Here is a 27,004-nt window from a genome sequence, read left to right on the forward strand (position 1 = left end):
GGCAAGGTTCACTCTATTACTGTACGGTATAATCCTTCGAATAATGATTCAAAGTTACCACGGCACAATCGAAGTTACCACACTACAAGGTTATGCGTGATATTGGTCACTTACTAAAGATCTGCCATTGGTAAAAGGTCTCTCTGCCTCGAGGAGCAACCCTGAAAGGCGTCCCAGCTCAAGGGGAGATCACCGCCACGCTGCCCAGCAGGGAGAGCTCAAAGAAGGCTCACTTAGACTGTCATATTTATGGAATAAAGTGGTTGGCTTGTAGTCAAACTACATGCGATAAGAAAGGTACGCATGAGACTCCTTGTACCCACAACTTACTTTGTTCCTTGATAAATGAGTCTTGGAAACGCCACCCACTATTCATGTGTTAATCGCGTGATCGGTGTTCCAAGCTCATATGCATCAATGCTCACTGTGTCCCTCTGCTCCTTTGTGGGTTTTCAGAGAACAGATTGGAACTAGAGGAGTTCTTGGCCGGTCTATGGCTCAGGTCTACCTCCTCTGGAGCCTGTACCAAACCACTGCTAGTTTGGTTAAGGGGTCGAGTGCATCCGTCACAGCCTGTCAACAGGGAACTGCCAAGGCTGAAAGAGAATCTATCAGTTTAACCTGTTTAAAAAAACCAAAAAAAACCAAACAAAAAAACCTTACTATATGATAAGTAACCATGTTATCTGATGCCAGCAGATTATTTAAAAGGTAGAGCTTGAGGCATTTGCTGTTGCTCTTAAAGTAAGTCTGAAATTTACTGAAAGAAGTCACTTTAATGAGCTCAGCAGAGCACTCTGGTCACATCTGCAGTCTCCCACAAAAGGCATCTCATCCACCACTGCTTGTTACATTTCTTTCTTTTTCCTACATCTCTCCAAATATGTTCTTCTGGTCACTTTGCTCTGATAAAAAACCCTATGCAGCTGTCTCCCAGTTCTCACTCAAGTCTGCACAGGTAAACACTGTATCAAGCACTAGGTGGTTTTGTTATCCAGAAGCAGCAGTGAGATGGGACTGAGATGGCAGTAAGGTAGGGAGGTACCTTAATAGAAAGTGAAGACATATCTTCAACCCATTTTTCTAAGTGTTTCCTTGGATTCGGTCTTGGATGATAGGGATATAGAGAGGTAGAGTTTTACCTTCTGATGCTAAATCAGTGGTACGTAGCGTCCTCAACCCAACAGAGGGCACAGGAAGGTGCCTCTAATTACAGCAAGTTTTCACAGGTATTGTTAACATAGCCGTCTGAACTAGCAGTTACTGCTGCCGCTCTGGTTTGCTCACATGCTGAGATGGCTGGCATGGTGATTGCTTTGCTGTAACTGTCCTTGTTTAGATTCATGCACATTTAGATCAGCTCAGCCTTTATATGTTCTTACTAAAAAGTGCTTCCAATACTACAGCTTGTTCCCCAAATATCATAGTACGTTTCAAATTGATTAAAAGCTGGATAGCAGTACGTAAATAGTTAGCCATTAAGAATATTCTTCTAGTGAGGATGTTTCTAGGTGTGTTCTCCCATTGAATATTCTTACCCTAATGTTTCAATATCTTTTATTAATGAATAATACAATAATGCATAGCTCTTTCAGAGGGTGCAGGATCCAAAAGCTGAAGCTAAACAAGTTCATGCCAAATGTCTTTCCAAACTATGTACTATTTAACTGAAAGTCGTCATTCTGTTCTGGATTAGGTGTTGAAGCTTGTCAGGAACTCCCTTTAGATGACTCCCTATAGATAGTTCTATCTGGTCTTGACCCATCTACTAGTTAAAAATGTAAAAGTTCAGCATGAATTTTTGACACGTATTTATAGATGCAAATCAGGTAGTTTATATGTAACTGGGCCAAGATAGAGCTTTTAGTTCTCTTCAGGGTTTCTTTTTCCCCAATTACCATAGACTCCACCTGTATTATCTCTCTTATTTATACTATGCCTTCCTATTTTGACTTGGTCCTTTATTCAAGGTCAGAGTGTTATCTGAATTTTACTGCTAAATTTCTCCATGTTTTCTCAAAGACTGTCCCTTGACAGTATCATTGCTAAAAATCGTTCAAGCCATATTGCCTCTGTTACTTCACAATTCCATCAAATCATATTCTGAGGTAGCCTCTTTTTCAGTTTAGACATATCCCATCTTATAATTAATTTAGAGTACCTATGTAAAAGTTCTTTTTCCTGGCTCATTTCTTTCAGATCCACCTCCATCTCTCCATACTCCATTGCATCAAATACAATTAGATGTCATCTTTAATATTCTTTTCTGTTTTATTTCATGTCTTACTAGTCATCTCCTCAAATATTAAGATATTGATCTTTTCCCACTTCCATATGAAAAATGAGGATGTTCTTGATTGCTTATTTTTCAGCTACTTTTCAGCTTGCTTCTCCAGTGAGCATCTCTTCCGTTTTCCTCCCGTAGACTTTACAAAAGGGAGAAATCCTTTTTATAAATCTAACAGAGCTGTCTTGTAGTCCTCCTTAAAGCTCTTATTTCTCTCAGTTACAGAGTATTGGTCAGGTAGTCGATAATAATGTTTCTATAGCATGTCCATGTTGCATAAGTTATTTTGGGGTATGGTAGCTCTTTTTGTTACATGTTTGTGCAGTGCTTCAAACTGATGAATAATGTTATCTCCAAATTGAGAAGATACTTTTGCAGAAATGTAGTGAATACTGACAATGAGTTAATTAAAATGTATTCTAGCAACTAGCTGCTAGACAGTTTTACGTCATGGGAATCTGTATGCCTTCTTGGAAAAGATGCTTCCTATAGTCTTAGAAGGAACTTTCTCCCAGTTGCTCATTTAACTAATAAACATTAGGCTCTGAATAAGGCTATTACAGATTTATGTTCCAAAAGTAAGTAGGAACAACACTAGAAATGAAAGAGATTTCATCCTGTCAGTAATTTCTATGAGTAATCAGACTTGAGAGGAAAGATTAAGCCTATAATTATTTTTCTTATGCATTATCAATGAAGGAAAAGCTACAGGAAACTGTGTATATATGGTTTTGCATAGACAATGTTCATAAAAGAATAGGAACTCTATCTGCACTATATATATCTCATTAAAAAGAGATTGGAAGTTCGTAAAAGTTAAAATACTTGTGTGGGGTGGTGGGGGAGTTGTCTCTTGATTTTTAGCTACAAAATATGAAGTATGGTTTAAAGACTGCTTTAGAAAGCATTGAAATTCCTGATATTGGTGGAGGGAGGTGGGAGGAGAATTGATATTACTCTTTAATAGGAACCTAAGCACTATTGCTAGAGAGCATGGAAGGAAAGAAATGGAAATGACAAGTTTTCTTTTCATGTTCAAATCTTAATGAAGTTTATTAAGTGAACAAGTGAAAAATAAATGATAAGTTAATAGGTTTTTTTTACAATGTAAAGTTTTTCTAATAAAAGAGGTGGGTGGGACAAGGAAATTTCAGTCTTTTTAGTTCTTGGAGATAAATCAGACTTTGTAACTATTTGCAATTGATCCTACTGCCTTAGGTTTTCAAGATTAAAGCAGTGCAACTGGCAGGAAAACTTCTTCCAGCCTTCAACACACCTACGGGTATACCATGGGCAATGGTGAATCTGAAAAGGTAATGAATTTTCTTCTGTGGGGAAGTGTGTTCCTCCCCCTCCCTCCAACTTAAAATTAGTAATGGCATATGTCAGTTTTTCCTGTATAGATGCAGACAAATTGGCATTCCTGGCACTTCAGAATAATTTTAATAGAGTTCAGAGTATTCTACCCCATTAACTACAATAAATTGTGACCATGATTTTTTTTTCTTGATTCTGCAATAAGAATTCATCATTGGTTCTTTAGTCATTAAAGAAAATTGTTTGCAGGCCATGGTTGAACTTACTGGGTTTTATGTACTGTGTGAGCTGTATGTTACCTTCAGAAGACTCACAATGTGTGAGGAGGTGATGGGACTCTGAAGATATTAATTAATTTTACAGTTCAACTTAGGTATGAAGGCTAGTGTGCTGAAGCCCACTATGGTCAGTGGAGATGGAGGGGCTCCTTTAGATGGCTCTTCAGTCAGCCATTGAACTTAGATGGTCTGTATTGTCTTATGGAAGATAATTGCCTTGTCTAATTTGTCTAGTATTGCTTATTCAAGGCTGGGATTTCCCTCAGATTTTGAGAGAGCGTTTTTGATGCAGGGCATTTTTAAAATTTTTATTACGTTCTTAAACAGTAGCTGAATTGGGAGACATGTCTAGATTGCATGTGCACTTAAGCAATTCACGATAGTAAATACAGAGAGTATTTGAATTGTTTTAAGTTGTTTTCCTTTTAGGAGAGAGATTTGTTGTGCTTTGTTAGACCGTGAAGAGGTTTAGGACTACTCTAAGAGCATTAGCCTTATGTGCCTTTTTGTGATCAGGAAACGATCCTCACTTTGCTGTCACTCCTTGGGCGAAGACCATGGAACTGTGGCTTGCCCTTCTGTTGGCGCAGGGCCTCACCACCCTTGCCTGGTTTTCTCTGCTTTGCCTGTGCTGCACTTTCCTCTCTGAGGCCATTTATTGGACCTCTGTACAGTTAATATTGTTGGGTTAAATTTCCCTACCCACTTTCTGCACAGCATTATAGTTTGCTCAGCCTTGTGTTCTTTCTGCAGTTTCATACGGCTTGAAATTCCTCTGTGCATAAGTTTTTTTATTCTTGCTTTGTTTAGCCCAAGCCTGCACCGTGATTCCAGTATGTTTGAATGGCCCAGGTGGCCGTACGCCTCAGGCAGCACAGGTGTCTGGTTCGGTGGCTCGAGCAATATAGATGGCGAGTTTTAAGAAGCTGCAAGCAGTAGATGCATGGATACTTATCAGTAGAACCAGAGGAGATCAGTAGAACGTGGAGGCCGGTTGCATAGGTCGGGTATCAGAGCACAGTCAGGACGGCAGGACCGGGGAGGAGGATTTGCGGTAGGCGGAGGGGAGAGGATTGGCGCGCCAGAAATTTCCTGTGGGCCGCTCTTGTTTATGCATTTACTGTGTCAGTCTCTTGGTAATGTACAGAACCCGCCAGCATCACAGCAGAAAATACAGTGGCTGGCATGCCAGGGAGCAGTGACAGTAGCAGGCGTATATGAGAACACCTATCATGAGGCTGACATGCAGTAAAAGAGAAGACCTAAAAGAAATCTTTGGAAAATTATCGACTTGTGTTTTATTAGCTTTTGTATTCATAATGAAACACTTAATGTTCTCTTTTTATGAGAGCTGTACCAAAAAAGCCCTGAGACAAGCTAAGATTTTGTCTTTCCACACTCTGTACAAACAGTGGTTACTGTATTTTAAAAGGTGGTGTTCTGTCTCACATCAGAGCTACAAATACTGCTCCATAATCAACATTTTTCCTTTACGTTTCCTCTTTCTAATTTATAATTTTAAATATAAGTAAGAAGGCCTTCCTAATTGATTGTAGTCTTACTGACAACTGAAATCTTTTATGAGAAGAAGTAGAAGGCATCTCGAGGAAAGTATAGTTAACTTCAGAAATTAAAAGACCTGTTCCTGGAAGGAGGTGAAAACTCCCGAGTTGGATTAAACCAGAGTTCATTTAGGAGTTAGGAGTTAGCAAGACGGTATCTCTCAGAGTGCACAAGTATGTCGTCTATGATACTTTCTGTTGATTCTTTGTGAGCCTGAGGAACTCGTACTGTTCTGCCTACAGTAAACATACTGTTTTCCTATGTAGATAGAGATGGGGCCCACTCCCATCCTGCTCGAGTGCCTAGTACTGACTTGAGGCACATCCCACGCCCGTAAAGAGAACACAGCGGATGTTTGGCAGAGCAAGGAAGCGAATGCTGCCACCTCCAAAGTGTACTCGTCCCGTCTGATAGTTGCTTTTGATTCTTGTTCTTGGGAACATGCAATGAATAAACAACAATTGAGACTGGGCCCAGTGTTAGGACATTATATTTCTGTGACATCAAGATATTATATCTTTTAATCATAGGGCTTTTTGTTGATGAGGTTATGGTATCTTTTTTCCAAAAAGACCCAACCAATGAACCAACTGATCAATCAAACCACAGCTCCTGTAATCTTAAGTACAGGTTAATATTTTGCTGTTACTTGTTTAATTTGCTGTGGTGGTTGTTACTAGTGCTGTGCACAGTAATTCTGAATTTTTTGTTCTTTTCTCCCTTTTGTATGCATATTTGTTGGAATTCAGTGGTGTGGGTCGAAACTGGGGCTGGGCTTCTGCCGGCAGCAGCATCCTCGCTGAGTTTGGTACTCTGCACATGGAATTTGTCCACCTCAGCTATTTGACAGGGGACCCTGTATACTACAACAAGGTGGGTCTCAAATTCAGTGTTTTATCATATTAGTCTTTTATACTGTTTCATCATAAATTGCATTAAAGGGGAAATACTTCCTATATTGCATTCTATTTGCACTCTTAGTAGCAGGTAAATTTTTTCATGCTTGTATTTCTGTACCAGATACGTGACTTTTTTCAAGTAGAAATTTGTGACGACACAAGTTTTATTATTTGTTTCAGCATACATTTAAAAATCATAATTTTTAAACATGTTTATGTGAGTAGTCCTTTAAAAGCAAAAATGTACTAATCTCAGGAAGCCTTCAAGAAAGCTTCTGGGTTCAGATTAAGAAAACTTACTATTAAAAAAAAAAAAAAAAGAAAAAGAAAAAAGGTTAGATTTAACTATGTGCAGAGAACAGATGAATGTTGTTAGTGCTGATCCTGATTCTTGATTTAATTTAGGTCATGCACATTCGGAAATTACTTCAAAAAATGGATCGTCCTAATGGACTTTATCCAAATTATTTGAATCCAAGAACAGGCCGGTGGGGTCAGCGTAAGTATTCTTATTTTATGCATTCCTAATTAAAGCTCTACTACTTATTTTGTTGCTGAGTTGGAGATCAGAAAAATTATTGCGTAGGGCATGAACAGCATTGCTTGAAAACATGCAACGCAGAGGGATTACTTAGACCTGAGATCTCCTGAAACCAATTTTTGCCTGTCGTTCTCTCTGAAGTCACATGGCTCTATTTTTATGGTACTTTCTGAAAGCAGCTTCCTACCAAATCTGATGCCTATCCTTACCTTTATCAGTCAATAAAATCTTCAGTAATAAAGAATGAGGCTGAAAATAGCTTCCTCATTTTGATTTTGTTCCTGGTTTTGTTCTGCGAACCATCTGGTAAGTGGATTACTTTAAGGTAATGTAGAAGTAATGCATGTTTTGGCGTTAAATTTGAGCTCCTTCACCTGGTGTTAGGGACTGACATTTGCAAACACCATTCTTCTACTTAGTGGCATGTGAAATGGCATGGTGAACCTCCCTGTAGATCCTGCTGTTATCAATCTGTCTCTCATTTTTTAAAAAAAAAAAAAAAAGGCTTTGGAATAAAAAGAAAAAAATGTCTTTGTTGCTGCAAATGTAAGTGGAGAGATAAAACATAAAGATAGAGACATAAATATGATTCCTTTTCTTGAAGTGGTTCTTCCAAGAAAAGTTGAGTGTTTTAGTGCTTTCATAGTGGGTGTAATAAAAGAGGATTATTTTTCTTCAAGGTTTCTGTTCCTATTTCTTTTATGAATGCAAGTTTCTTTAGGAAAAACAAGTGAAATGATCTATTTCTGTCCTGTTTGACATCATTGACAGGTTTCAGGGATTTCAATGGTTGGCTGCAAATATCCAGCAGAACATGTTCTGGCTTGCAAACTGAGAATCTGCTTCTGACTTTGAGTCTGGTATATGAGGGAAATGAATGGAGCTGTCATTGCAGTGACTGTGAAAAGAGTTGTCTAATCTGATCGTTAAGGCCAAAATTCTCTCCAAAGAATCTAATATCTTTGAGTGAATAGTGACACCATCTGAGACTGACACATGGATTGATGAGATAAATTCTTCAGACAAACTCAGGTGCAACGATGCATTCAGAAAAAAGAAAGTGAGCAAATACAAATATTCACCTATTATTTATTCAAAAGACAATTTTACGTTGTTGTTCTGAAATAATTTTTTCTACTGCTTTTTTCTATCCTGACCAATTGCTGCTTCTACTTTTATCAAAAGTAGTCTAATGTGGCATATCAGCAGGATTCTTTAGGGGCTTTTTGTAAGTTGTAATAATAACGCTCAGAATTAGCAGCTCTTGGGAAGTAAGTAATCCTGGTCACTGAGAATAAACATACAATGAAAATTTTAACTTTGCAGAAGTTTGATGGAGCTCAAACATACTGTTTAAATGAATTTTGAAAGATAATATATTTGGGACTAAAGTTTAGGATTACAGGCTGAGACTTAAGTTCTTAGGATAAAAAGAAATACAACTTTATAGAGCCTTTAATTTTTCTGTGCTGCTCATTAGCCACAGACTTACTTCCTGGAATTTGGTGGGGGTTTTGGGGGGTGTTTTGTTTTGTTTTCTTTTTGAGCAAATAAGCTTCCAAGTGCAGATACAGATGTTCTGGTAGTGTTTCTAAGATATCTCCAAGACAACAAGCATTTGTAAACCTATCTTGAAAAGTTTTGTGGGGACAAGAAAGTAAGAATCCCTAATTCTGTTTTTCCTGCCACAAACCAGGGTGGAACAGTGAGAAACTGTCTTTGTTGTATCCCTGATAGATCACTCTTCAGTGAATCTAATTGCAGAAATTTAAGAAGTTAAAGTAAAGACACACATGGCTGAAACACTGGACGTATAAGCTGGAACAGCTGAGGCTTAGACAGGAATTTTGCTTCTGATTCTCCTGCAGAGATCGTATCCTGCATCACAGAAGTCAATTAAGTAAGGGTGATGCCTTCACGCACTACGTCGCGGTTCACTAGAGGATTCGTGTCAGAGTCCACGATACTGTTACTGACTTGAGTCACATTGTTGGTATTAAGAGCAGGCCAGGCTTTTATGTCCTTCTCAGAAGGTAATTTCAAAGAGCATTGTGTTTGGCCTGTTATATACTTTAGTACTGGAAAGGCTGAGACAATGGAAAGAGTACCAAAGCATAACTTTTCTTCTTTCAGCTTCTGGGAAAGCTGCCCTTTTCGTCTTTGCTGTGACTTTTAGTTTGATGCATCTTGCCTTTTACAAAGTGCTTTCTCCAGATAGTTTCTGAGAATTATTTCAGAATTTTTGCCTAGATACATGTAACTCTTGACCCTGAGCTTTCTGGGCTTTCTTTTTTTTTTTCCTTCCTTTTAACATTTTTTTTTCCCCTCCTCAGACTTTTTTGGCTCAATTCTAGTTAGGTTTTCTGTTAATCTGTACAGTATTCCAACTAAGTTATGAGGGGTGTGAAATAGGTAAAATAAATCTACATAAATACACTGTTGAAGAAATACGGGGTTTAGCTGCAATATAGCATCATTCTATAAGTAGTGGGTTTATTTTCTATTTCAATACCCGTCATTCTAGCGGTGGGTACCTTTATTCAAAATAATAAGGTGGGGTACCTTTATTCAAAATAATAAAAAATATCAGTGATGTGCACAGAGTAGTCAGACTAATTAATGTTATTACTACCAGTTGATTATCCAGAGAGTATTAAACAAAATATATAACGGAAGAATCCATTTAGGTCAAGTTTCCTCAGCAGTTATGTTTTGTCTTTACGTTTTACTTCATTTTTTTTTTAAAAGAAAAAAATTATATGATTTGAATAGAAGAAAAAAGATACACTTCTGTGTTATTTTTCTGTTTAATTTTGTTCTAACAGGCTGATAGGTAAACTTGAATACTTAAAGACAATTCCTATTGGAAGACAGATTTGTAGAAGAAAAGAGAAGTCTCAGACATTTTCTGTGGCTTTGGTGTGGCCCCATAGGACTGTAAGCTGGATGTATCTCTACTTGCAACAAGAATTTTGTGGAAAATTCTTGATACCTTCTACCTTGATACTTGATACAGTATTTTGATACCTTCTCGGAGGTATTTGCACAGGGAGCCTAGGCACATCCTCATTTTGTGTTTTTAACCAAAAAAAGCCACAAGGATTGCATCTGCTTTATTTGACTTGCAATCCCAAGTATTAAATGTTAGTGTGAGCAACTAATGTGCCTTTGAAATACCCCATTTCCTCCCTTTTTCCTCTTTGCTCCAGAGATGTGTGCAGTGATTTATGCTGCCGTATAAGTAACTTCTTAGCACTTTGTCGTGGTTTAACAGGCAGGCAGCCAAATACCACGCAGCCGCTCGCTCACTCCCCCCACCCCCAGCGGAAGGGTAAGAGTGAGTAAAACTCGTGGGTTGAGATAAAGACAGTTTAATAGAACAGAGAAGGGAAAATAATAATAATAATATAGCATATACAGAGTGATGCACAATGCAATTGCTCACCACCCGCGCTGACCGATAACCAAGTAGCTATCGCTACTTCCTGGATCACGCCTGCCATTCATATACTGAGCATGATGTCACATGGTATGGAATACCCCATTGGCCAGCTGGGCAAGCTGTCCTGTCTGTGCTCCCTCCCAGCTTCTTCCAGAGCATGGAAGCTGGAAGTCCTAGTCCTTGACTAGTAGACTACTTAGGAACAACTGAAAACATCAGTGTGTTATCAACATTCTTCTCATACTAAATCCAAAACACAGCCCTAGGAAGAAATTTAACCCTATCCCAGCTGAAACCAGGACACACTTGTAAGGTCTCACAGCATACTGACTTCCTTTTTTTGAATCTCAGATTTTGCAGAATCTAAATGTCGTTTTGTCTGTCAGAACTTTGTATGAACTGGATATAATTCACAAATATGAAGCTTATATCTCAGCTGCTGGTGTTAGGAAATTAGAGTAATAAAATTCAGTGCTAAGTCTTATGGAAGGGGAAGGTGATATTTATTTGTTTACAGAGTCATTAAGCCAGCTGATTTTTACCTATTCTCATTTTCTCATAAGTTAATTCACTCATGCTCACAGATACCAAAACATGTCCAAGCTGTCTGGACTCAAAGAAGAAGGGACACTGCTATTCAGTGTCTTCGTGTCTTCATCTAGGGTTCTTGAATGACGATGATAAGCTAGTTTTTGGACAGATCTTTCAGGCCTTTTAGGGATCAGCAGTTGTTATGGCATTTTTCTATGCCTCAGAATATTTCTGTCTTTAGCCTCCTTAGATCTTAGGCCAAGTTGCTGTGTCTTGTCTGTTTTTCCTCATTTAAATGTATGCTTAAAATATATGTATTTGTGGTCTGTTCTCTTCTTGGGTTAGGGGAAGGGGAACGGTGTATGTAATATGCTGCAACCTTGTCGCCATCCTTTTGATGTTAGGATGCAGGGTCTGATGAGTCATTTCTGCTGTGGCTTTATCAGAGTGCAGAACTTTTGATCTCGATACAAGCAGCATGTTCTGCGATTTCACTGCTGGGGAATGATGTTCTGGGGACAGTGCCCTGTGACACACAGACCATCCTTTTTGCTCATTGTTCTGCTGCTTCTGCTGGTGCTTACACAGACATGCGTTTTCATTCAAACCAGTCAATGTTTCTGTTACAAATACATTAAAAGGTATAATCAGTAAAGTAACTTACCAGTCAATTAGTAATTATGGTTTAATCAAGAAGGACGCGACCATGGCTGCCAGGTTCTTACAAGTTGGAGAGATGAGTAGAGTCATATAGTGTGATGTAAATCTAATCTAAAGGACTCGCCCCCCATTCGTGACACGCGGTCGGTGAGCAGTTGCATTGTGCATCGCCTGCTTTGTGTATTCTGTTATTGTTGTTGTTCTCATTGTTATTCTTACTGTTCTACTTCGTTTTATTTCAATTATTAAACTGTTTTTATCTCAACCCGGGAGTTTTCCTACTTGTGCCCTCCCGATTCTCTCCCCCATCCTACTGGAGGGGGGGTGAGCGAGCGGCTGCGTGGGATTTATTTACGTGGCTGGGGTTAAACCACGACAACCCAGGAAGAGGAAAATGATATCATGTGTGGGCTAAAATATTTGTGTTTAAGCTTGTAATTTGCAGGTATTATTACAGCATGAGTGGCATGACAGACAGCTTTTTAATGGGTTCAGCTCAGGATTTGTCAGCTCACTGGGGCTTTTGCTAGGAGGCAGAGCTATAATGTGCACAGGAATGTTGACAGATTCAGTTTTTACTTATGGACTAAGTTGATGGTCCAGTAGGAACAAGTGATTTACAGTACTTCTGCCTTGGGGTTTCAGTTTCTGTAAGACTGAAAGGAAAATAGCTGGCAAGAAGCATATTCTAACCTCTCACATTAACCTACAGTTAACTTTGTTAGCTTTTCATTTCACTTGGTGAGTGGTTGGTTTGATGTAAACATCAGAACTTTGAATTTAGAATATTTTCAAAAACAGTGACAGTGCTTTCTAGAGAAGCCTGTTAAGCAGATATAATGTCTAGAATTTTGATTAAAAGCAAGAGATTTCAGAATTACAGAAATTAATTTGTACTGAAGAAAAATGTTTTTTTAAAAAATGAAAATATATTGAGAAAATTTAATTTTAGTTTGCATTTGCAAACAGGCTAGATGAGAATACCAACTAGAACAGCAATAACAAAGAAAATGCCAATCTGCATGTTATTGCCAAGCCAGGACACGCCACTCATCTTTGCATATTTCTGTAAATTGGGCATTCTTCCTTTCTACTTTCCAATAACAAGAACAAAGTATTGCATTTCATCTGGCTCCAACATCTCTTGCGAGTAATAATGTTACTGAAGGGGAACTCAAATTGCTCTGGCTTCACATCTCACTTCCTGCAGTTGGGCTACCTATGGAGTTACCTGGGTTGGTTAGGTAAGAAAGTTGTGTCAGTTTAACTAAAATTGGTTTTTAGACTGTATATGGCTTCCGTATGCAAGAACATAACCAGAGATATCTAGTCTATGTTAGCCTTCTGTGTTTATTACGCCTTAGTGATATGTGAGCACATTAACAAGTTACTGTAAAGTAAGCTAGTTTGAGAATTTACAGCGCATGAGCTGAGCATTGCTATTAAGAATGTAATAGCAGATACTGAAATTACCATTACTGAATGCTGATGTGATGGACATTCAGACTGCAGTCTATTCTACAGTGCTTTGTTCATGTGTCCTTAGCAAAAACAAGCCCCTTTAGTCAGACTTGCAAGTGGACTAAGTTAAAAGCCCGATGAGGGGTACTCTGTCAGCACATTTACAAGGACTCGCTAACAATGTGATATTGGTCCATGTATGTGTATTTAATGCACTAAATTTAAATGCTGTCTTTCATGTACAAAGTGATTACTATCCTCTAAAGACAAATAAGAGGATTCATACAGGTATTTAGCCTGCCTTGTTACACACGCTGCTTTTAGCACCTTTAGGTGATGTTCTCGCTTTCTTGCAGTTCCCTGCATCTGTTACTACAGAGTAAGTAGAGGCACAACCGAGGTGGCTGAGTGGGAGAAATTTCTATCCTCTGTTTCCCAGTTGTTTGTGCTGTAGACTAGCCTTTAACAAACCAAAGCAAATGCCTTTGCGGATGTGCATATTTCAGTTTCTTCAGGTGGTCTTTCATTTTCAACAGTAAATGCTTAAATTAAACCAAACCAAGTACTTTTAATTTTTAAATACTATTTAGAGAAGGCTTCTGTGGATTTAATTTAATTGGATTAGATTTACACTTCCGTTAAAATGGTGCAATTTTCACATATAGGAAGAGCAATAAAAACAATTTTAAATTACTGTCATTAAATCAGTGCAAGTATTGGGTGAATATTCCTAAATTTTTATGCCTGCCTGTACAGCTGGTTTTAGTCTAATGCTCTGGGGCTGAGCTAGGTAATTAACAGAAGGCTTCATTTAAACTTTTGCAGGTAATAGACAAACCATGAGTAATACACCCTATCTATTTTCATTTGTGATATGACATATCAAATACATAGCACCATCTGTCTATATTTATTTGTCAGTATTTAAAGGAAAATTGAAAATAAATTTGATCTAAGTGTTTGTAATGCACTTTGTCAAAGATGTTAAGAAAGCCACTGCATCCAGCAGACTCCAAGACCTGGGGATTCCTCCTTCCCAGCTATTGAAGCCCAGCCAGGTACAGGTCTCTCCAACCCAGTCCGATGGATGTGGCTGCTGCTGTTCCCATTTGCAGGTTTGGCCAGGAGCGAGGCTGAGGATGTACCCTAGAGAGGTGCAGACATGCACTAAGAAGACGCTAATGCGGCTGCCCGCACAGACTGCCACCGACAGCACTGCCTTTGTAGCACCCTCACGTAGTGCTGCCACAACTCACATAAAACATAGGTACAGGTAGCCAGGTCTTGCTCCTCCTCCTGATGTTCACTGTCAGATAGATGCATGCACTCGCATACTCTCCACAAGCACCCTCACAGATCCTTCAGGTACTAGCAAAGGCTCTCAGTCTACCTAATACCTGTGCTTGAACCCTGGACCCCTTACGCAGCCATCGGCTCAGAGCTTGGGTCTTTTCAGATGCAGGTCTGCTCACCAGCTCGTCCAGCTAGATGTTTGCTAATGGATTCCACGTACACACATGCACTCAGGATTAAATTCACTGGGAAGAACAAACACACACGGGTCTTTCCAGTTGCTGACACACAGACCTAGGGCCCTGTGACCCACTGTCTTTTCTCCAGCCGGTCCACCCGGACCTACCAGCCCCTGTGACCTGCAGCCCCTTTCTCTGGTTGCTGGCACTCTGACCTTGCAATACGCATCCCAGTCGCTCCAGTTACTGGCACCCGGACCTCTCTTGCATGCCAGTCTCTCCAGGTGCTGGCACGTAGACCTGCAGGTTCTGTGACCCATGGCCGCTTCTCCAGCTGCTGATGTTTACACCTTGCAGCACTCACACATAGGATAGTGAGTGGGATTACACACAAAAAATAAAGGATTTAATAAGAAGATAAGGCAGACTATGCTGGTAGGGTGCAGGGCTCAGGCAGACAAGCGTGTTGATCAGCAGCCTGTTTACATGCGACCAGGCCCTTTTAACCCACCTCCTCTCCATTTTCCCTTGCTTATTCCTCCCCAATCCATACCCTGATCCTTCCCTTTCCCTCTTTTTGGCCCTAAATAGCCCACAGTAAGTTTCATCTAAAGCCACAGGCCCTATCTGCTGTCCCATAAATACATCTTGCATAGTTCTGCAAGTCCCCTCAAATACCTCATAATGCTCATGACAATCACGTTTCCCCCTTCTTATCAGCGACAAAGTTCAGGTTGGCTCTCCGAGGCTGTGGCTGGGTAGTTCCTTTAATGGCCCATCAATCAGTAGCTGAAGAGTTCTGGTCTGGGTTGCTGTCTGTTACTACCTGCTTGTTAATGTCTATGTGTTTAATTTACCAATTTCCTTGTAATTTGTTATTTCTTTTATACTGAATAGTCCTCACCCAGATAACTTGATGAAGGAGGTGCTCTCACATTCTGCATATCCCCACGGATCAGAATGCCAATACTGAGAATAGTCAGCGTGTCAGCTGAAGGATACTGTCCTGGCAGTGTGAGCTCTATGTAATATATAGGAAGAGTGGCTCTCTTGAATGCAGACTTTCAAAGGTGCTGCAGAGATTGATAAATAAATCACTATTTGAATGTCTATTATCAGGACTTTCACTATTAAAATAAGCAAGAAACCCTTTCTCTTAGTCTTTACATCCATCTTTGTAAGATTAAAACCCCTGCGGATTGCAAGGTGAGGTGAATAATACTGAAGAATGAAGTGGCCTTCCAAAAGATTAAAGAAATATTGTAGATAAATGTTTCAGATAAAAATGTAATTGTAGCATAAATTAACAGATTGCTAGTCTAGTTATGGGTAGTGAGAAAGATGCTAGTTTTGGAAAATTTCTGTCTTTGCCAGCTGAAGCTGCTAGTGTTCTCCTTTAACTATGAAGGTACTTTGCATTTTCTCGCCCCCACCCTTACATTGTTTGTTTATTTACTAGATGCCTTGTTTAGCAGAAGTAGTCTCTTAAATTATATCTGTTAATACCCCTACATGCTATAGACAACATTAAGAAACCAGCAATGCCAACAGTCGCAAAAAATCAAATTGTGAAATGTAATGTCAAGTGCTGGCAAAACATCCATAAAAGGAAGTGAAGGGAATTGTGTCAAGTAGGCCTATATTTTCCAAAAAATATTTTACAAAACTTTTCAGATAATTACCTTCAATTTGGAGTTGTGGGTAATAGTTTCTAACGCTTTAATTCTGGGTGATTTTTTTTTCTTCTTTGGCTTAAGGAAAAGATTTTCTTTCTCTTGAATAGAAATGGTGCAGGATTAAAATAATTAATCTTATTTCTTGTAAAAATAGTTGTAGAAGTAGTTCCCAACCTGACTTCATCTTTGCACGTTTATTTGATTTAACAAGTAGATTTCTTTTTTGATTTGTGGTTGGAATGTCAGTTATAGAACTGGAGATATGTGATCTATGTGATTATTAGTTTGGGGATTGATGCAGGCATTTATTGTGGTGGGGTTTTTTATTTCAAATCTGCCTTCAGTTGAATGCATTATGAACAAATGAAAATACAACGTGATTTCTAGTCTTCCAGCAGTAGGCATGCATGTATCAGTTGCAGATGAGGAGCGTTGGGAATGGTTCTCTGCTGTTTAATTTTCTTTGCTATCTTGGCGGATGTCCTTAAGTTTTCTCTCCAAAATATTCTGTCTTGTTCTGTACTTAGGAACATGCATGTGTTTTGAATATAAAATAATCTATGTAATCTCTGATGGGGAATTCCCCTTGCCCTTTTGCTTTACAACTGTGTACAAATGTAATTAACTGTGTTCCAAGAAAAGGCTGCATTCAAATTTGATTATTCATTAAAAGCCAAGAGCAAGTTAATCTGTTAAAACTTTGTTTTAATGAAATACAGCAGAGCTGAGCGTTACAGGGAATATGCTTTTATAAGTCTACAAGGTTAAGACGTTTTGCTGATCTGTTGAGCAAGATGCTGAAAAAGCTAAACAAATAAAAGCTTTGTTTAGTATGTTAAAGATTCTAGTGTTACTGGAAGGTTAAACATGTATATGAATCATGCATTTGAAAGGGAGTGTCTATGAATAATTCCTAAAGGTAGGATTTGGATATGGTGAACTGGGTTTTGAAAGGTTATGCCTGCATACCTTGCTACGGAAAGAGATTAATATTTTATTTTGCTGTACCACCAAACTGTACTTTTAGAGCATGATCTTGGTGGGGAGTGCATCAATATCTAGAATTTGAAATCTGTCGTACAACAGCTTTAACATTTATTTTCCTGACTGTAACTTCAGTAAATTAATCTGTATTAACAGAGTCCAGCATGTCTTAGGATACCACCTGATATTCTTGAGAGTTTAAATTGTTGGCTTTGAAGACAGCTAACTTAAAATGATTGGGGACTAAAAAGGTATCCTTTGACACATGCTTTGTGAGTTTTTAAAGTTTGAGCTCCTGTGGAATCTCGTTATTTCTTTAATAATTGCTTTTTATACTAGTGTCTCTATATACTTAAACTGTATTTTTGAACCGTTCTTGACTGTCAAAGGGAAGCCTATCCAAGTCCAATTACAAACTTGTTACAGCCTTATTACAGTTACTTGGTTTTAATTTATTCCTTCTATATCACTTACTTGTTGGAGGCCGTGCACCAAGCTGTTTATATCGATGTTCTTTAGACCACTAATAGATTTCAGATGACATATAATAGTCCATTTTTTTTTCATTCTGCCTTCAGTATGTGAGACTTCATATTCCGATTTATGTGTGGAGATGGACCTTCTGGTGGTCACATGAGAAACATTTCCAGTTTGATGACATTGAGGGGAGAGGGTCTATAGTTTTGTTCAGTGGACATTGAATGTGTCTTCCTGATAGATTCATTTAATTGTGAAGTTCCACTGGGAGCTGGAGCGAGGTAAAATACCATCTCATTTTGGAGATCTATGTGAAGACGTAGCTGATCTTTCATTGCAGATCACACTGTAGCACTTTTTGGCCTATATGGTCAAAAATAAGAGAGGGATGGTGATGAATGCAGCCCAAATGTAGGGTGTGGTAGCTTAGTCTCAGGCATAGAGCGTGGGCTGAGTAAGTCTTAGAATCAGCACAGTTTGCTAGCACCTACAGAGTGACCAAAACTTCATCTGGCTGTGTGTGCAATTTCAGGCATCTGTCGTAAGAAGAAAAATAAGAGATACATAGACACACGTCTAGGAGAAAGAAACATGCAGAGTAGCCTGGATTTGTATTCCATGTGGTGTAATCCATAAGTACATCAAAACCAGGGAGTGTCTTTCGTTGCTTCTTTGAATCTCTTTTGATTGTCAGCATTCATGTGTTATATATGTACATGTACATATATATATATGTATATAAACTGCTATGGTCTTGATACAACTTGAAGGGAGAGGGCAAAGTTGTTGACAGTGGTTTTGCCAGCTAATTTTGCATAGATGGATGTTGGGCTAGATTTAACCTCTCCCCCGTTTTCTTGTTTTTAATCTGTAAGAGGAGGGTTGAGATCTTACAGGAAGACTAAGGTGAATAAACTAAAGGTTGTAAAGACATTAAGAGCCTGTCAATCTCCCTATGCAGAAACTCCTATTCAAAAGGGACTCTTTGGGTTATGGGCACCTACCTATAGCAGTATTGGTTGTAGCAGGTGTTACCACCCCTTAGCTGTTTTTTCACAGCCACCTTGTCAGGTTAAAAAGGTCATCAGAGGTAAACATGTACCTGACTTCCCATCAATCCATGGCAAATTCCAGCACCTTAGTTAAAGCTGCCAGCAGAGGTGGGATTTACACTGACTCCAAACTGGGCAGAGAGGCAGGTGTGCTTCATTCGGGTGACTCTGTGAGTGTAATAATCTGGAAAAGACAACTTCAGGTGATAAAAGGCCACTTTACTTTTCAGTAAAAGCACCAATGTAAAGGTCTAATGTGTTTTTAATTTTCACACATGGACTTGACGTATTTAGTTGATTGGTCTTTAATTCATGAATGTGTCTTCTGAGAGCTGACCTAAATCTTTCCAGAATTATAAATAATAGCTGGAATGTTTTGAAGTTTCAGGGAAGTTTGAATACAAAAAGGAAAATATTTGTTCCAGCTGTGAATTCCAGAGTGTGAAAGGAGAGCCTGTTGTAAGGCATCAAATTAGTATACTCTTTTGACGTTACAGAATCATAAACTACATTCAATCTGAGGACGTGTTTTGGTTCTATAACAGCATGAGTTACCTAAATATATGTATTAGTTAGGCTAGTTGTACTTGCCGGTCTGTTTCAAATTATTTCTATTGTCTTTGCACACACTTGGATTGTGCAAGTTTGAGAATTTTAGTCTTTAGTTTGATAATCACTACAGTTCTAGGAAGTCATTTTGCTTAATTTTATTATACAAGAAACTGGTAGCACTTACAGTTAAGATTGCTCAACACTTTCCATTAAGTGATTGTGTTTTCAGTTTCTTTTAGCTGCCAAACTTCAGCTCTTCCAACTGGAATATTCTGTCTGCCTCAAGCTGTTTTGTTGGGGATTTTTTTAAACAGTTTTGACAAAAATGCTTCAGCCATTTCTAAATGAAGCTAGAGGTGGAATGTGATTCTACCCAGATTAAAGTTTGTTTTTTCTAAGCATACAGTTAAGAAACTCAAGAACCATCATGTTTTGGATATGAAATACTGTGGGAATTTGTTTTAGGATTGCTTGAGGAGAAAACCATCCGTATTTTTCCAAGCCTTTGAAAAATATTCACATCTACTTTCTCCATATGGAGCACTTAGAGTTCAGCTGCTACATCCTCTAGAGTTGTGCGCGCTGAGCAGGCGTGATCACGCATCCCCAGGTTGGGAGGAGCTGAGCTAGGTTTTTCTTGTTGCTTGAATCTGTTGTGGCACCAGACAGTAGAACGGGAAGCAATGTCTGTTCAGCTGTCTCCTAACTTATAAATCCTTGGCTTTGCAGCCTTAACTGTTCTTTGAATGTAGTTCTGTATGTGACAACCTGTGTGTTTTCGGAAAAATTCTCATGCTGGTAACATGTTCCTTAGTGATAAATGATTCATCGCTGACTAAAAATTGCACCTCCACCTCCTTTTATCAGGGCTGCCTTTGCTGCAGTTAATTAACAAGTGTTTGCACTTTTAAGACATCCACTACGGCTTATGGCATCCTTAGGTTGAATTTCCACTGTGAATTGCAGCAGCTGCAATTTCCAGGGCCTCAGCTTTCTGGATTAAAGGATTAGAAAGGGAGCTTGCACCTATTCAGAGCAGCTGAGGGGCACTAAGCCCAACTACATGAAGTAAAGATGGAACTGAAATTTAATCAGAGTCACTCTGAAGACAAACAGAAAAGCAATTCTTTAAAAGTTTCCTACACAGAGGAAGAGGGCTCCTGCAGTGTAAAGCACGTTGGTACCTAGAACAACTAATGGTGATGGGGTGTGTGGATTTCTTAATGAAAGTCGATATTAGCTTAATCACTTCACTACTTCCTCCCAATCACTTATCTTTTCCATTCTTGAACTCCTTTCCTGACATATTACAATAGCACTTTGTCAAAGATACAGTGTTTGTGATCCGTAAGGAAAATCAGCCTCCCCTTTTCCTATTTTGTTCTTTTGTTGCAAAGTAGCTCTGTAGGCAGGTTTAAGTTAGTTTTCCTTTACTTTAGAGTCATAACTAACAATTCCAGGTCTAAGACCTGAGTTTCTTTTACATATTGCCAGATTTCGAATTCTTTGCCTGGCTGTTCTCTAGCTGTCTGTACTCAAAAATATTAAATCAGTGTTATAGTTGCGAATTCGTGAATTAAAAATACTATTGGCACAGTTGATCCTCATCTCCTGCTTGTGCTTATGTACTGCTAGAATGCTATCTCACCGCACCGCTTTTCAGCATGGCAGCCTGTGCACGCTAAACATACTTCTGCTCAGCATTTTATTTCATCTTTTTCATCCCATGTGCAGTAAATGACACGTAAGGAAGGACGGGAGGACGTGTCCTGGGGTCAGGAAGGGGCAGCAGCTCACTGCCCATCTGCTCATGGGTAACACCAAGCCTCACCCTCAGGTGTTGTGACTGCAGCATCGGTTCTGGCATGATGTGCTGCTTTTAAAACAATGCCTGGCTTCTTTTTTTATTCCAGCTCATTGCCAAGAAATGACAATTGAACAATTAAGGCACAAAGCAGAGAGGGTTTAGCAAATCATGAACTGTTTTTAATTTGCCTCATTAAGCTGCTGTTAACTACTTAAAGCCATCTGCTTAAAAATAATTTACACATCTTAAGTTTGCTCTAGAGAGCAGGTAGACCTTCATTAGAGCAGGTTTTGTATTAATGTTATCTTTAGGGGCTTTCAGTTGTTGTGGAAAATACTTCATTGCTCACTGAACCAAACTTTCCCTGTAAACAAAAGGAAGTGGCACACGCTTGTAACGTGCAGTCTGCTGCCATAACCGTATTCTTGGGAGCCACTGCCGTTCATTTAGAAACTGGCTTGCTGTGGAGGAAGTTATTTACAGCCATTAGGTAGATCTGGGTACGAGAAAGGAGAATGAGCTACGTGAATGCCTAGTATCCCTATTATCTACTACCATCCCCCAAAAATGAGTCCTGGCGAGGAAGAACAGCCAGATCTGTCACAGTGCCTCAGCTGTAATTGAGGAGGGGGAACCCTGCTGCCCACACCCTGAAGAGCCAGCTGAGGAAAAACAAGTTGATTTGTCTCCCCAGATTTGTAAAGAAACAATTTCACTTACAGAGAACAAATCACCAGAGAGCCACAGACTCTCCTTCCTATCTCACGCTGAGATTCATTGTCATTTCAGTTAGAGAGCATGTATGCTCCTTTCTGACCTGCTATGTATTTCTGTGGTTTGCTGTGAAATAATTGTCCTGGTTCTCATCAGAGGAGACTGTTTCAGCGGTGAGCTAATGGACTGCTGATACGAATAAGATAATTTGCAGTGAAACTAGCTTTAGAAATATTAGATAATGATGGTGTGAGAATTTGAAAGAAGGTCCTCCACTCAGTCTGTGGGAAAGAGGTGGATGTGATTTTTGGAATATTAGCTGACACACAATATTTAACTAAATATAGATCTTTTATCAATAAATTAAAAACTCATTAAAATATTGCTATGAAATGGATTGGGTTTTTTTAATCGCGTGCTGTTTATTAAGAAGAAAAATGCCAATATTTTACAGGTTGTAAATCTTTTGAAGTATCTGAGCAAAAATGTTGCTATGAACTGTAAATATCATTGTCTTTCTATTAAGATTTTATTTGGCTCTTTCTGGCAAGGAGGAAGCCTACGAACAGGCTGACTGCACAGGTTTGCACACAACGAGCTTTCAAGTGTGTGACAAACCAGAAAAAATACAGGGCTTTTTGTAATTGCTTTTGGTTGCAATAGTTGAAGGTATTCTTTGCAACTGCAGCTACTGTGTCTTTTAGTTTAAAATAAGACTTCCCAAGGAATCCTTGACTGGAATCCTTTTATCCCAGTCATCTGGGCCTACGTTTGAAAAAATGGGGAATGAAGAAAATATCTTAATTTGTCTTGATTGGAAGGAATGAATGTTCTAAAAATGTATACATGTCATTGAACAGAATATCTGGCTTCTGCCATATTTGATATGCCCTCATACTTCTGTTCTCTTTGCTATATTTGTCTTAATCTGGAAAGAATTTTACTTCAGGATTTCACTGTGAAACACTTCTTCACGGTAAAAACCTTTAAATGACATAGAGCTAATCAAATAATTCTTGTAGGTCAAATACATGAAAAATTAAATCCATTTTTAAATTTGGAAAAGACTTATAAATATTTTAAACATAATACTTACTTTCGCAGCTGTCTACTGAAGAGTACCTAGTGCCAAGACGCTATTGTAAACTCAGTTATTCAAATCACAACTTGTTCCTTTTTAGTACTCTGGATTGACATGCAAGGTTAGGGCTGATTGAAAAACTTCAAAATATTTTACGTGCAAAACATTTTTATGAGCAAAACATTTTGAGTTGAGCTGAGTTTAATCTCTGAATCCATCTGAGCTGTAGCTGAAATAGCCTGAGAGAGTGATAACCACCATGGACCTTCTGATGATAAGTTTGGGCAGGGAGCTTTGTTTATAGGAGAGAATGGTATGTGATGACCCAAATCTACAGTTTTCACCAGCTATATATTTGCTAAGGAATCTTGAAAAATATTTTTTTAGCATTTCCACTCTAGGTGATAGCAAGTTGTCAAAGTCCCGCAATCTGTCACAAAAAGTGTTTTAATCTTCAGTCATTTCTAGTTATAGTCCTTACACAAAATGTAGCAAATTCTGCTTTAGCAACACCTTCTGACACTAGTAGAAGACCTGCAGAAGATCTTGCCAGGGTGCAGTTAATGCAGCTGTAGAAGTTGGAAAACTTGCTGTGCATAAACCTCAGTTCAGCTGCTATGGTGGCCTCCTTTTCACTTCCACCCTCTTTCGGCTATTTTTTGCAGATGGGGAGGGGTCAGGGAAATAAAGACAGTTGTATCTCAATGCAGTGAGCTCCCTTGAAATACTGCTTCCCTTCTCTGTGAAAGATACCTGTCTGTGATGTCTTACCATGTGTGACCACCAAAAATATTTCATCTGTCCCTTTCCTGCTGCTGAAGAGAAGGAACGAATCAGTTTGCCCTTTCTGACAGGTCTACCCTCTGGTCCAACCGTGAAAGGCATCAGCTGGGGAGTAGAGGAGCCCACTGTTTAATGAGAGAGGAGCCTTGAAAACTCCTGCTAGTTGAGAGTTGGAATGCGGTATGCGAAACAGGAATAAAGAAAACACTGCTGCCGGGAACTGTAAGGCCCTCCGAAGCCCTTACTTAGCCTTACCATCTTTGCTTCTCACTTGCTGAGTGGGAGAAGGATCTGTATCTGAGAGGCTTGTGGAGCTCTCTTCTCTGAACTCATGAAGAAGGTGCAAAAAAGGCTGTCTAGGGAATGGCTCCGAGTCCTGCGTGTCCCGATGCTACTGGTTCCCGCGTTCCCTGTGCCTTTATCTAAGATAAGCAATGTGGAGGAGGAGAAGAGCTGCTGACAGGAGAGAAAAGCAGTTCTCAAATGACTGCCTGAAGAATTAGACATGAAATGGGGCATGTTTCTGATAATTGTCTTTGGAAACTCACCTGGAACGTGGATTTCTCTGTTTAGGAAATAAACCTTTTCCACTCACTTTCCTGCTCTTTCCTGCCCCAAACCCAGCTGGAGCTGCTACAAGACGAACCCTGCTGAGGGTTCAGCAACCCTGTCCTGGTTGGGGACTGAGTGCCTCTGTGAAAGAAATCTGGCAGAGGAGCAGCGCTGACTCAAGTGACAGAGCTCAGCTGGGGAGGAGGCAGCAGCTTAACAGAAGCAGTTTTAAACTGTATCTCTTGTGAAGACAGTCCCTGAGAAGTGCTGACATGAGTCGTAACTTTGAAGTCTAGGGACGGTTTGTTTATTTTTTTCTGAAAACCACAGACCCTTAGTTCTTGTGTCTACTTGAGAGTGCAATTGTGCATTGAAGGAGTAATTTCTAGCCCTTGCATTTGTGGAAGAAAGTGACTCATGACCTGAATGCCCTCTTACAGCTCAGAGCTAGAAAGCTTATGAAAACTCATTATTTGTAGTTAAATCACTGAGTAGCCGGGTGTGAAAAGACTGTCTAGGAGATACTGAGATATAAGAGAAGGGTATGAAGTAATTTGCTCCAAATTCACAACCTGAAACCAAATGGGAAAGCTACAGGCTTTCCGCTTGCTCCTTCCTTTGTTTAGAAGTCCATTGGTAACTAGCAGAGGAGTCAAGAGGCAGCTAGAAGAGTTAGGATAGAAGCATCTACCAGCTCTAACCTCCTACTCACATCTTCAGAGACAAGCAGACATGCTAGGGCAGGACGGTGCTTGAAGGAAAAAGGAACAGAAGGGGAGCTCCAACCTCTCTTTTACACCTTTATCCCAGAAAGACTGTGAAGAATACCACTTACTTTGGAAAAGGAAGTACCATATCTTTTTTCTTTTTTTTTCACCCGGTAAAAGAGAACTTGCATGACTGTAACAGCCATGCTTAGGGCAGTGAATTTCTGGCATTGTGAAAAAGTTGGTCTTAAACATTTCCTTTGCCTAGCTTCAGCAGACTAAGACTGTTCTGGTGCCAGCGTTTTGGGGGCTGTAACGTTGGGAAAGAAAAAGTTATGTGCTGTTCTGGTTGGAGTCACTTATTAACTCTCAGAGTGTACTGCTTTTTGAATGAAAGGTGTACTGAGGGAGTGCTTACCGTGATTGGAACAGGAGCTCTGAGACTGAGTCAGACCATCAGTAGGCTTTTTGTGGGGATGTATGATAGTTCACCCAAAGAGAAACGTAGGTAGTTCTCATGTGATTTGTCAGCACAGAATAGCGATGACTCTACTTGTGAAAGGCAACCTCTGCAAGAAAAAAGAAAAAGGTAACAAAAAAGAAATCTGCGTGTTAGGAGGTCGAGTTTACGTGGTGGTAGATTCTAATAGTCGAGCAGCCTTACCCTGTCGCACATGATGTGGCTCTGCATGGCTGCTTAGGCATGGTGGAACAGAGCAGGACTTGTGTTGTACACTGCAAAGGCAATCTGCTTCCCTTTTGACTGAAATAATTTAAGTAAGAACATCTACTTTGAGAAATTCATTAGTCTGTTAAGTAACTACCTTGTTGGAAATAAAAATCTCCTGGAAAGACTGGATTCTGTGTAGTTCATGGCAGTTCATAGCCAGCCACATAACCTGATTGCATCCTGGATACAGAGATCTTACAGGTTTTTTATACATACTTTTTTACATATATAAAAAAAAAATTAAACCCCAAGCCCTAGCAGCAAAACAATTAGGTTTTGTGGAATGAAGTAAAAACGGAGAGTAAATTACATTTTTGATGTGAGGGATAACCTGTGCAGAATGACAAATAGTGAACATATACAGCAGGTTCCATGCCTATGAAGTAAGTTAGGAGGGGATAGTGGATACAATGCAGCTTTGTCCTGCTAAACAGGCTTAAAATGTTGATAATTTTACAACAGTAGACCTTAAAAACGTAAGTTTATATTTTGAATAAATTTAAGGTGCTATTATATAACAACCTCAACTTTTTTTTTTCCCTCTTTCCCTCCTACAGATCACACATCCGTGGGCGGGCTGGGAGACAGTTTTTATGAATATTTATTGAAAGCCTGGCTTATGTCAGACAAGATGGACACGGAGGCAAGGAAAATGTACGACGATGCAATTGAGGTGATTATAATTAATTGAGTTTTCCAATACAGTGGAACTTAAAAACCATCTTTAATGCTTAAAAAAACAAACAAACAAACCAAAATGCAACCAAAAACCACAGGACTTGTTTTGATTATGTAAGTTTTAAGAAATCAAGTGATTAATAATACTAGCTTTCACTCTGTTTAAAAAGTATTATTGTGGAATATATCCGATGCAGAATTATTGTGCTAAAAATAATCACCTTGTCCAAAACGGTATAATGTAAAAGCCCAAGCTATAGTTTATTAGAAAGACATCTAACAACCCTAAGATTTCTGCAGAACAACCAAGTCACTTTTCTCCAGTGTTCAGAATCATTCTAGGAGTTGAAGTCCTGAATTGTTTTATTCTTTAAATTATTTTCTAAAACATTTAGATGTTATATTCCATATTTGTCTTGTAAAATGTAGTTCAGACCTATTCCTTGCTCTACGGTTCTTCTGTGATGTGGTCTTGCTCCCTCTCACAGATCAAGCAGTGCTTGCCCAAGCAGGGCAATACTGCAGGATGGTTTAGTGGGATTTGGGGTGGGGGCCTTTTTGTGGTGGCTCTGAGCTTTTTGCTGCCCAGCACTTACTTTCTTAGTTTCCCCATACACAGGCATCTTCTTTCATCAGGCTCGCTTGTGCCCGTATATGCCAACATGCCTATGCTGCAGTTAAGACATGTAGAGAGTAACTAAGCTAGTTTTAGTCAAGTTAGCTGTGGTACCAACAGCAGCAGGGACTGTGTAGTCTTGTC

The 27,004-nt window shown here is 39.3% G+C and overlaps 1 protein-coding gene across 7 annotated transcripts in view; it reads left to right on the top strand.

Moving 5' to 3' along the window:
* MAN1A2 (mannosidase alpha class 1A member 2) overlaps positions 1-27,004 on the top strand; it is a 151,071-nt gene that overhangs the window by 91,170 nt on the left and 32,897 nt on the right. For all 7 annotated transcript variants that reach the window (XR_012676183.1, XR_012676184.1, XM_075165734.1 and 4 more), the window contains 4 exons: positions 3,506-3,600; positions 6,195-6,318; positions 6,750-6,843; positions 26,124-26,239. Coding sequence is in view for 5 of the 7 variants with exons in the window: in XM_075165734.1 (XP_075021835.1) it covers positions 3,506-3,600; positions 6,195-6,318; positions 6,750-6,843; positions 26,124-26,239 (429 nt within the window). In the remaining 2 variants the exon portion in view is untranslated. The remainder of the gene's footprint in view (positions 1-3,505; positions 3,601-6,194; positions 6,319-6,749; positions 6,844-26,123; positions 26,240-27,004) is intronic.

The sequence above is a fragment of the Calonectris borealis genome, chromosome 1 (genome assembly GCF_964195595.1).
Source record: "Calonectris borealis chromosome 1, bCalBor7.hap1.2, whole genome shotgun sequence".
Taxonomy (NCBI): domain Eukaryota; kingdom Metazoa; phylum Chordata; class Aves; order Procellariiformes; family Procellariidae; genus Calonectris; species Calonectris borealis.